Here is a 12,440-nt window from a genome sequence, read left to right as displayed (position 1 = left end):
TTTCTTAATTCATTACATGTAAATATTGTTAGTTCTATGGCCTGAATATTAAATGTTCTCTCAAAATGCTGTGTTAGAATATTGCTTGATCCACAGCTGGTGGGGATAATGAGAAGTGACTAGATTTAAGAGAGTGCTGATAATGAGACCCACAGATTTAACTAACCTGGGCTCATGGGGTCTCATAGAGCCTGAGCCACACCCAGGGTTCATGCAGGGGCTGGACCTAGACCTCCAGTACATTTGCAGCAATATGCAGCTTGGCATTCAGGTGCTTCCTCTGACAAGTGGAGTGGGAGCTGTCTCAGTCTCTGTTCCCTGCCATTAGATCCCCTTCCCTCTACCTGTACCACCTGGTTTGGCCTCAAGTGAGAGAGGATGGTCCAGTCCTACTGGGACTAGATGTTCCAGGATGGGGCGGTAACCAAGCAGGGTTCCCCTTCTCTGAGGAAAGGGCAATGGAGGGAGGGATTTGTAAGGGTGGAACTGAGAGAAGTGGTAGGGATGGGATCAGGATATAAAGTGAATAAAAAATATTACTGGAGGAAAAAAAAATCTAAGCTTAAAAAAAGAGAGTGCTGATGAATTTTCTGCTGTATAAATTATTAAAAGGTGGAAATTATTAAAAGGTGGATGAAACTGGAGAAAGAATATGATCAACCCGTGAAAGGTATATTTTTAATCCATGATTTCTGCCTACCTGTCTCTAAGTTTCCTGATTACCATGAAACAAATATCTTTGCTGCACCATGAGTTCCTTGACATGCCATTCTGCCTTGGTACAAACAAAGAAAAGCCAAAAGACCATGGAATAAAACCTCTGAAACTGTATGTTACACTATTAAGTTTTCTCGCATATTTTGTTACATTAACAAAAGTATAAACTTATTTAAAAAGATAAATTAAAACACTTACCTGGGTTTCATATAAGTGAGCAATATGAAACTGAACTGTAATGGATCAGAAAAGAAAAGGAAATTTCAATTTAGCCAAGTTTAAAGAGAGTAATATAGTACATACATTACAAATTAATAATTCATAAAACACGAGTACATTTTTTGTTGAGAAATTATAATTACATACTAAAAATTCATAAACCTATTAGGAAAAACATTGTTTAGAAATCAATAAATGAGCCAGGTGGTAGTGAAATATGCCTTTCTAATCCCAGCACTCAGAGGCAGCAAAAAGATAAAATTAAAAAGGAAAAAGAAAAAGGAAAAAAAGAAAGAAAGAAAGAAAGCAAAGTAAGGCTCCTGTCTTGAAAAACAAAAACAAACAAGAAGCCATCATGAAAATTTTAATCTACTTATTTATGGTGATATATATATAAAGAATTTATAAAAAAGAATTCATATAAAAGGCTGAAAATCCACCCATCCAATGAATGAGTGTTTACTCTACAAACATGAGAACTTCAGTTCAAATCCCCAATATTTCAAAATGAGAATAAGATCAAGTAACTAAAAAGATATGACTTCAAAACAGATATCTCAAAAGCCAAAGGCAGACTACCATTTTGGCTTTCTTTTTTAGGCATTCCCTATTTCAAGAGCTCAAATGACTATGTCAATATGACACAATCTATGAGAGTAACAAATCCTTAAAAAAAAAAAAAATCTTATTCAGTAAGGCTACTTACAGGCCTGAGAAACTTCATTTAAAAAATATTCTTCAGCACTCTGATTAAATTCTCAACATACTGGATAACTTTATGTTGCTTTAATACAAATATTGTATATAATATTTATTACATAGATATTCCTTTAATGTTTGTTTGTTTGTTTGAAAGCAAGCAGAAGCAGGAAGATATCTGAGACTTTGTGGCCACCCTGGACTATCTAGTGAGTTTTAAAACAGCCTGCATTATAAAGTGAGACTCTATTTCAAGAAAATAAACTTAAAAGAAAAAATTATTCTACAACTCTAAATTAATCTATAAAATCCAACAACTTGTCTTTTTGATGCTTTATGTGATAAAAATCAAAAGCTATATAGGCAGTACTAAGTTTAAATAATAAGATTTCTTAAACAACAAAGGAAATTACAACACAAACACAGGAATATACAATCAAAAATACTATTTGCAACCAACTAATAAGGCTGAGAATTTTCTCTACTTAATTTTCTAAATAAGTTTCTTTGCTTTCTATATTAAGTTTAGCTAATAAAATGTCATATTATTATTGTAGGAAAACAGAACTATATATTAAAAAAAAGACAAAATCCAAAACTTCTTTTCTCTATGTATGCACAAATCTGATTAAGATAATGAAAAATTAAGTATAACAGGTAAGTGGCACATTCTCACATTCTGACCTTTTACCACATGTTAGTCTTAGGTACCATAGTGACTTACTATGTTATAGTGCACAGTGTCATCTTTCATAAAGTAATACATATCTTATTCTTCATATATTTAAAGCAACAGAACTGTTCAAAGGGAAAATGTTTAACAGGTCAATTTTCATTTATAGACTAAATTGTTTCAAATTCTATATAAATATTATACTAAACACAAATTATACAAAATTAAGTCTCGGTGTCATCTGACTTTTTTAAAAAAAAAAGTTAGAGTCAGAACTGGAGATATGGGTCAGTGATTAAGAGCACTGACTGTTCTTTCAGAAGTCTTGAGTTCAAGTCCCAGCAACCACATGGTGGCTCACAGCCATCTGTAAAGGGATATGATGCCCTCTTCTGATGGGCCTGAAGACAGCTACAGTGTACTCATTATAAATAAAATAAATAAGTAAAATAATAAGTAAGTGAATAAATAAATACATCTTTTAAAAAAATTAGTTCTCTTAGACCCAAAAGCTGTATACTTTAAAAACATTTATATATTTAATCCCAGCACTCGGGAGGCAGAGGCAGGCGGATTTCTGAGTTCGAGGCCAGCCTGGTCTACAAAGTGAGTTCCAGGACAGCCAGGGCTATACAGAGAAACCCTGTCTCGAAAAACCAAAAAAAAAAAAAAAAAAAATTTATATATTTTAAAACATATTGCTTATTAATTTTGAAAAATTTGAACTTAGAATTCATTACACTTTGTTGTATAAACATGATTTCTAAATTACTATATCTCCACAAAAATCTCAATGACAGCCATAGTTCATGAAATGTGCTAGTTATAAGACTAAAACAAAAGAGGGCTGAGCAGTGATGGACAATGCCTTTAATTTCAACACTTTTGAAGCAGAGGCAGATTAATCTCAGTGAATTCAGGGCCATCTGAGTCTAAAGAACAAGTTCTGGGGACAGACAGGGCTAAACAGAGAAAGACATCTCAAAACAAAACAAAACAAAAACAAAAATATGGAAGAGTTTTGTTTTTTTTTAATTTTTCCCATCAAAAACAAGAGAAGGGGGGAAAAAAAATCTTAAAAGACCAGATACAGGGAAAACCATTTTTCTAGTGTTCTTTGAGAAACCAGACATTCCTATTAAGTTTTTGTTTAAATGACATCCAAATGAATTGAACCTTAGACACAAAAACAAACACTTACTTTCAACACTGGACAAAGTACAGACATTACAGTCGATCAGGGCCAGTTGAAAATGCTGCAAACGAGAAAATATTAATAGGTTAGGCATTAAAGTACTTTTCTTCATTAAACTTAAAATTCTGTAAATTATAGTATAATACAAAACTGAAATAATTTACCGAAATAGAATTAGTTATTAAAAGTGATAACTTATCAAAAAATACTCAAAACTTTATACTCTTGTAATTGTTTTAGTATATGAAATACTATGGGAGCCTTAAAATTTTAATAAAGTAAAGAAAATATTTAATGAGAAAAATTTTTAAACAGTCATGGACTGAAAACCTGCATCATATCTTGCATTTTTAATCTGACTGTCTAATCACAATACTAATCTAATCTAAGTCTAATACTAAGTCTAATCACAAGCCTAATCACAAATACTAAATGAATATGCATGATGAAGATATATTTGCTTTTATTAAGTCTTTAAAAACCAAAACATTTTAATACATTTCAAGTCTATAGCACAGTCCAGTGTCATCTATATAAAAAAGGTAACTAGCCAAAAAGAAACATCCAACCATCCCACAGGTATGATTGCTAGTCACACTCATACATGCTTTTCAATTGTCAAACAGATATATATGTTCAAATTCTGGATACAAACTAATCCACAAAGTAATATTCGTGCTTTCTCCTTTACCTTTTATGTTCCATTATCAATACAGCTGGATTATTTTATGTTTCTTCTTTTCTTTTTAAAATGATTTTTGAACATGTTTTATGTGTATAGCTATACTGCCTACATGTATGTCTATGTACCACACTGTCCACAGATGCCAGAATAGAGGATCAGATCATCTGTGACTGGAGTTGCAGGCAGTTGTGATCCACTCTTGGGTACTGGGAATCAAATATATGTGGTCTGCAACAGTAGCCACTGAGCCATCTCTCCAAGCCCAAAAGGCTGTCTTTAATGTTTTTAGAATTAGTTTCTAAAGCTATAATAGTAATATCTTATTCAATGTAATGTTAGTCCTGGTTATTTATTTATTTTGCCAACTGAACACACGTCATCTAAACATCTTTGCAAGGGGGGGGGGGGGTAGGGGGTAGGGGAGTGGCAGTCCCCAGCAAGGGGTTTCTTCTTTCTTTTCAGTTCTTCTTGAAGCAGCAGCGGGGGAAGAGTTTCTGTGGTTAAGGCTTTGTCGAGATATTTAGGGTTGCTGTATACTATAACGTTTACTTGTCCAATTCTAAGTTAATATGCTACTGTAGCTAACCTGCTTTTGAGATCCTCTGAGACCAAAAACTGCAGTTTCTGGCACTTAGCACCTCTTCCTCAACCTGCAAGGATTAAGTAAATAAATAGCCTTTGTTCTGTTCTCAGCAGGAACTGCTGGGTAGTTTCAGCCTGTTAGTTGGAAGTCGCAGGAAGAGAAGACACTTAGAGAAGTAATTATAGAATTTATTACTCAGTTGTAAAACTATGAAAACTAAGGGGAAAAGATCCTAAGTGGGGAAAAGGAAAAATTCTCTAAGTGGGGAAAGAAAAAAGATTGTAGTCTAAGTGGGGAAGGCAATCCCAGCAATCCCACTGGTGATAGAATCCAACTCTACCAGCTATCATAATCACCTTTACTCTCTCAACTTTCCCTTTAAATGGAATCATCACAATTAATCCTCCTACATATTTAAAATATGGGCCTAGAGAGGTGACTCATCATGTAGTGCTTCACAACTGGCCAAAAGATATAATGTACTTTTAAAACCTCTTCTAGCCTCTGACAGTTCCTGTGCTCATGTGTACATACCCTTCTTACCTAACATCATGAATACATAAAAAACTAAAATCTATTTAATAAGATTTAACATCCCATGTGAACAAGATAAGGGTAGAAAAAGAAGGGCTTTGTTGAGGCCTATTAAGGGAAGTCTACTTGCTACAGACAGACAGACAGAGACAGAGAGACAGAGAGACAGAGACACAGAGAGAGAGAGAGAGAGAGAGAGAGAGAGAGAGAGAGAGAGAGAGAGAGAGAGAGAAAGGATATGATTATAGGATTATAGTGCACCTGAAAAACTTCAATCACATACCTTTAAACTAGATTCATAATCTGTATTCATTTTGAACATAAAACCAAGTCGTAAATGAATTTCTTTGGCTCTGCAAAAATTAGGGTCAACATAAAGGACTTCTTGAAATGCTCTAATTGCCCTGAAAAGAGAAGGTACACACACACACACACACAAAATATTAAAAAGTTATGTCTGTAACACATGTATTCTCTATTATACAGGAAATGTTTAGTTTCCTAATATTTGTTGAAATGTCAGTAAAAAAACAAAAAAAAAAAGCAAAACAACAAACAAACAAAAACCCATGAAGCAAACCTTTTGAAATTACAAAAAATTTCAATTACCTGAAAAAATATATCCTAATAAAAATCTTAAGTAGTAAAAGGTTTTGAACTTGGCTCTGTGACTTTAAAGATCTTGAACAACTTCTGATCCTTCTACCTCTATACCACTGCTATTGAGAATATAGGAATGTGTCCCCATACCTACATAATAACTATTTTTCTTAGGTAATTGGAAAGTCTTAAAAGGGTAAGAAATGAAGATGCCAATGTTGCAATATGTTAAAGCTCTATTTTGCCTTTTACAATCAGGTATCTGATGACAATTCACTGGCATTCTATTATATAACAAACAATGATTTGGAAAAGTGAAAGTTTTTTCTTTCTCTTCTTGGGTTTCCTATATTCTATCACATTTAAAAAGAAAGTATTTTTCCTTCAACACACATACACACAAATTAATTGATTTAATGGTGAAGGGGTGAGACATGGTGAATATAGACTGGCTTACAACTCAAAGAGCTCTTCATGCCTTTTGAGATTAAAGGCATGGGTGACCACATTCAGCATGTAGCACATTTTTCATGAATTAAGTTAACTCTTTTTTATTGCAATACCAGAAACTCCAAAGCCACCTTCTGGCCTTATAGAATTAATAATATACACATAACATACACTGAGGGAAAATACCAATGCATATAGAAAAAAAAATTTAAACTTCAACAATAGAAATAGTTCAATGGTGAAGGAATCTATTGCTCTTGCAGAGCAACCATAGTTGATTTCCAATGACTCAAAACTACATCCTCTTCCAGTCTCTTCAGGTACTGCATTGCATCATATGCACAAATCTACACTCAGATACACACATGTAGATCTGTGTGTGTGTGTTCATGCATGTATGTGTGTATACACACACACATAGTTTTTTTAATTTACAATTAATTACTAGTTGCCATTGCCATTACAACATTATTTGTCCCTATGTTAAGAACTTACTGTTGAGTTAATGAGCTTTTGAGAAACCAAGCTGATACTATTCCTTTAACCTAATCAATATATTAACACACAAGTAGATTCTTAGGTTACAAGCACTAATGGAAAATTATGGAAATCTTTGATGGTAGACCCGTATGAAGGAACTAAGTTACTAGGATTCCTTGAAGCTGTGTATTGTTATGGTATCTTTGAGTATTTTCTTGTTCCATTGTTTCTGTGCCTCCCATATCACAGCACTGAAATGAAAGAGCTAATTAATGAAAGAGCAAATGTTGAAATCTATTATTAAAAATTATAGGGCCGGGCGTGGTGGCGCACGCCTTTAATCCCAGCACTTGGGAGGCAGAGGCAGGCGGATTTCTGAGTTCGAGGCCAGCCTGGTCTACAAAGTGAGTTCCAGGACAGCCAGGGCTACACAGAGAAACCCTGTCTCGAAAAACAAAAAAAAAAAAAAAAAAAAAGAAAAAAAAATTATAAAAAATTCCTCTTAAACTATTTCTTTTGTCTCCTGACAAAGACTTATTATGCTGTCCAATACTTGTATAAAAGGAATAAGGAGTCAAAACTCATTAGAATCATAGAAAGGTAAAAACAGTACAATTAGAAATATAAAGGTATGCATATTAATATACTTCATTAATTACATATAGTATAGTTCACTGGGAAAACACTTCGAATTAAGGTTGAGTTCGACCATTACCAATAGACTTTGGATTTGGCACAATATAGGAGATTCTCTTTCTCTGACTTTGTCTGGGGAATTTAAAACCTCCTACCTGAGGAATATCACATAGCCTTAGTATGATTACAATATGAATTTCCTTTCCCCTGACAAAATCTGTTCAGTCAGAACCAGATAGTACCAAAATGCTTCCCATGCTAATGAGGCATTTCCTTTCCCCTGACAAAATCTGTTCAGTCAGAACCAGATAGTACCAAAATGCTTCCCATGCTAATGAGGCATTTCAGGTACCCTAATCCCCCAGCCAATAGCTTATCCAGAATGAATTTACCCTTAAAATCCCTAAAACTTTATACACCTTCAATCACCTTAAGTAAAGCCTACTGACTGTGGGTACCAATGTGGTTTATTCACCATATGTACTCACAGAGCTTCCAAACCCCCTGTTCGACGTCTCTGCTCCCATTGTCCTCTGGATTGTATCAGCCAATGAAAAGCCACGAGAGTGGGGAGACTCACATTTGTAGTGAACTTACCACTGAAATGCATTGTAGTAGAAGTAGACCAAACCAAGACCATATAAAAAGGCAGCATTCTGTAAAGTAAAAATAATTTTTATTAAATGTTTTCCATCTGTTACATATATCAAAAACTGCAATGGAGGCTAGAGAGATTGCTCAGTTGTTAAGAGCAACAGCTGCTCCAACAAGACCCCTGTATAAAAATTTAATCCCAATCTAGGATTTCTTCCCCACTTTTGACCATTTAGTTCCCAGATAAAAGACACACATCTTGGCAGAGGGCCCTAAGTTCCCCAGAGGCCTCTCCATGCTGCAGACCCCCTAGAACAACCCAGGTCCTTGAGATCACTGGTGAGTGGAATGTAGCATCACTTCCAAAAACCCAGAGGGTCTTGTGCTAGCAGGAACAGGGACAAAGGACAGCTGTCCGACCAGCAGCTGGGGTTCATACTGGTTGGCACCACCACTGCGCCATCTTCAGCACGGTCTCCACGGAGGGCCCCAACGTCCTCAGAGGTGTCTCCACGCTGCAGGCATACTACCACATCCGGGACCCTGAGATCACTGATGAGTGTAACGCAACATCAGTTCTAAAAACCCAGAGAGCTGGGCGTGGTGGCGCTCGCCTTTAATCCCAGCACTTGGGAGGCAGAGGCAGGCTGATTTCTGAGTTCGAGGCCAGCCTGGTCTACAAAGTGAGTTCCAGGGCAGGCAGGGCTATACAGAGAAACCCTGTCTCAAAAAACCAAAAATAAAAAGACAGAGAGACAGACAGACAGACAAGCCAGCCAGCCCCAGAGGGTCTTGTGCTAGCAGCAATAGGATCAAAGGACAAAGGCAGGCTCTAGCACACTCAGAATCTTGGGATCACTGAGACCAGTCTACACAGGAGAGTACATGAGAGGCAGAAGCAACAGAGCTTCTTGGACAGGGTCCCTTTGGGCCTTCATCCTCAGCCAGGGGACAGAGCTCAGACCCAGACCCCTGGACATCTTCCCTTCCAAAGGAGAGTTGGCCTTCACGGAGGGCTCTGACCCCAGGAATCAGGAGGTGGAACTGAGCTCCAGAACTCTGTGCACCTTCCCTGCAAGAGGACAGCTTGCCTGCAGAGAGTGTTCTGACCACTGGGACACAGAAGAAAGTAGGTCTCCCAGGAGTGCTGACAGAGGTTAAAGAATCACAGGAGGAACAAAGCTCCAGCCAGAGACAGTTACAACATATAACACCAGAGATTACCAGATAGCAAAAGGCAAACAAAATAATCTTGCTAACAGAATCCAGGACCACTGGGCATCATCAGAACCCAGTACGCCCACCACAGCGAGTCCTAGATATCCCAACACACCTGAAAAGCAAAATTCGGATCTAAAATCATATCTCATGATGCTGGTAGAGTATTTTAAGAAGTGCATTAATAACTCACTTAAAGAAATACAGGAGAACACTTCTAAACAGGTAGAAGACCTTAAAAAGGAAACACAAAAATCCCTTATAGAATTACAGGAAAACAAAACTAAACAGGTGATGGAATTGAACAGAACCATCCAAGATCTAAAAATGGAAGTAGATACAATGAAGAAAACCCAATGGGAGACAACTCTCGAGATAGAAACCCTAGGAAAGAAATCAGGAACCATAGATGTGAGCATCAGCAACAGAATACAAGAGATGGAAGAGAGAATCTCAGGTGCAGAAGATTCCATAGAGAACATCGGCACAACAATCAAAGAAAATGCAAAATGGCAAAAGATCCTAACCCAAAACATCCAGGAAATCCAGGACACAATGAGAAGACGAAACCTACAGATAATAGGTATAGATGAGAATGAAGATTTTTCAACTTAAAGGGCCAGTAAATATCTTCAACAATATTATCTTCAACACAAAGACAGAAACTACACCCTAGAAAAAGCAAGAAAGTAATCCTTCAACAAACCTAAAAGAAGCCAGCCACAAGTACAGAATTCCAACTCTAACAACAAAAATAACAGGAAGCAGCAACTACTTCCCTACCCTAAAGAAAGAGATGCCCATGAACATAGAAGAGGCCTACAAAACTCCAAATAGACTGGACCAGAAAAGAAATTCCTCCCGACACATAATAATTAGAACAACAAATGCACTAAATAAAGATAGACTATTAAAAGCAGAAAGGGAAAAAGGTCAAGTAACATATAAAGGCAGACCTATTAGAATTATACCAGACTTCTCACCAGTATGGCTTCCTAAAATTAATACTTCTTGGTCAGAAATTTTGAGTATGTTTATGAAGACACAGTAAAACTGCCCCCATCTATGCACATCAGATCCTGCACTCTCCTATCCCTGCACTGAGCCACACCAGTTAGCACTCCCTTCCCCCAACCCCCAGGGCAGATGAGCCTTTGAAGAGGGCAGACAAAGGGGAGCCCAACCAGGCCCTGCATCTGGAACCAAACTTTGCACTCCCATTTTCCATGATAATTCTAGCAGGTGTTAGCATTCTGTCTAAACACTACCCCAAAGTTACCTAGTAATAGCCAGGTAGGTCTGGCCCACTATAAAAGGGGCTGCTTGCCCCTTTCTCAAGCTCTTCTTGCTTCTCTTTGGATCTTGTTCTCCCCTTCCACATTCCCTTCCCCTCCTCCTCTCCTCATGGCCATGGCTGGCCTCTACTCTACTCTCTCCCCCTCTCTGCCTCTACTACCCTCTTAACTCCCCTTCCCATGCCATGAATAAACTCTATTCTATGCTATACCATCTCTTGTGGTTGATCCTTCAGGGTGAAGGGATGCCTTGGCATGGGCCCACCAAGGCACCCCCTTCCCCCATTCCTCAACACACCACCATAGAACATATATTAATACCTCTTTATCTTTTTATAAACACATCAAGTATCCTTGAGGTGATAAAGCCCACTCGAGCTATGGGATAGATAGGTAGATAGATAGATAGATAGATAGATAGATAGATAGATAGATAGATAGATAGATAGATAGATAAGGTAGGCAGGCAGGCAGGCAGGCACAGACAGACAGATAGGTATCTGGAAAGGGAGAGAAGAGAGAGAGCGAGAGAGCGAGAGAGAGAGAGAGAGAGACAGAGACAGAGACAGAGACAGAGAGACAGAGAGAGAGACAGAGACAGAGAGAGAGAGAGAGAGAGAGAGATCTCAAACCCCTAGACTCAAGTGTTGCTGTCCTAACCTGTGCAGAAAGAAAGACAGCCATCCGGGTCTGGACTTGTATAATAAAAACTCTCTTTGTTTATTACATTGGTATTACAATTTCTGGTGGTCTCGTAGGGTTGCCGAGTACTGGGTATAAAATTTAGATTCTTAGTCTTTAGTCCATAATCTCCACTAAGCTCTCTGACTTTCTTACTCCCCCTATTTGCTTGTATAGCATATATGACTTGAATGGTAGTTTTCAGTCATTATGCTTCTAAGGCAAGGAGATTTCTTCACTCTCAAATCCCTAAATAATATACTTGCTTCTGTTATTTCATGTTATTGTGTAAGTATTTATTCCAAATAAAAACATTTCCTAAAGACAGAACTTCATCAGCCCCAAAGACTACAGTTCTTGAAGGTTAATATTTACCATATTCATTTAGTCTTTTATATTCACAATATTCATTTAGGTCTTTCCCCAAAGTAATAGAAGTGCAACAATTGTTGTGTAGAATGGCTTTTCTCCATAGGCAGTTCCCAGAAAGCTGTACAGGAAAGAAAGTTCCATAGATGCAACTTCTTATAAGTTATTGTTGGTAGAATGGGTGTTTAGAGACAAAGTCTTTGTGTTACCCCTGCTCCTGGAACCAAACTGACTAACTTCACTTGTTCTCCTAGTCTTTGGTGTGTCATTGTTGCCCTATTAGGCATAAACATGTTTGTTCAACTCTTCCCAGAGAAGTCACACAGTGTACACTTTGTTATGTTGCTTCTTGTATCCCACCTAAGGCTCCCTATACAGTAATTTAACTATCTTCAGAATAAAAATATAAACATAGATAATCCAAAATTTTCATCACATCCCAATAGCATCAAATCTTGAATGTACTACTGGCTTAGGTAAGAACCATATCTATAAACCAACTGACAATACAAATAAATTTACTATGACAGGGACTTCTAGTCATGAACTGTACATACAATTAGGCTGCTTACCAGGATAAAGAATACTATAACATCCACCATGAACTTTCCTAAGCCTTAATCAGAACAGAATGTGCATACACTTACTAGACAGAAATCTTAACATGGAATCAGAAAACTTTTTTTTTTTTAAAAGACATCAAGCCTGACAATATGAATTTTATCCTCAAAACACTGTCCTAAACTTGTTCTTTCACCTCAACATAAATGGCAAAATATAAAATAAAATAAAAACTTAACAAAAAATAAATG

The 12,440-nt window shown here is 36.9% G+C and overlaps 1 protein-coding gene across 6 annotated transcripts in view; it reads right to left on the bottom strand.

Moving 5' to 3' along the window:
- LOC146999834 (histone demethylase UTY) overlaps positions 1-12,440 on the bottom strand; it is a 115,614-nt gene that overhangs the window by 81,887 nt on the left and 21,287 nt on the right. For all 6 annotated transcript variants that reach the window (XM_085834407.1, XM_085834411.1, XM_085834410.1 and 3 more), the window contains 4 exons: positions 8,069-8,127; positions 5,589-5,709; positions 3,510-3,564; positions 916-950 (listed from right to left, as the gene is read on the bottom strand). In XM_085834407.1, coding sequence (XP_085690533.1) covers positions 916-950; positions 3,510-3,564; positions 5,589-5,709; positions 8,069-8,127 — 270 coding nt within the window. The remainder of the gene's footprint in view (positions 1-915; positions 951-3,509; positions 3,565-5,588; positions 5,710-8,068; positions 8,128-12,440) is intronic.

Source organism: Mus caroli, unplaced genomic scaffold (genome assembly GCF_978045245.1).
Source record: "Mus caroli unplaced genomic scaffold, Mus_caroli_1 scaffold_34, whole genome shotgun sequence".
Classification (NCBI taxonomy): Eukaryota; Metazoa; Chordata; class Mammalia; order Rodentia; family Muridae; genus Mus; species Mus caroli.
Note: the sequence above shows the minus strand (reverse complement) of the source record. Positions and strands in the feature narration are given on the sequence as shown.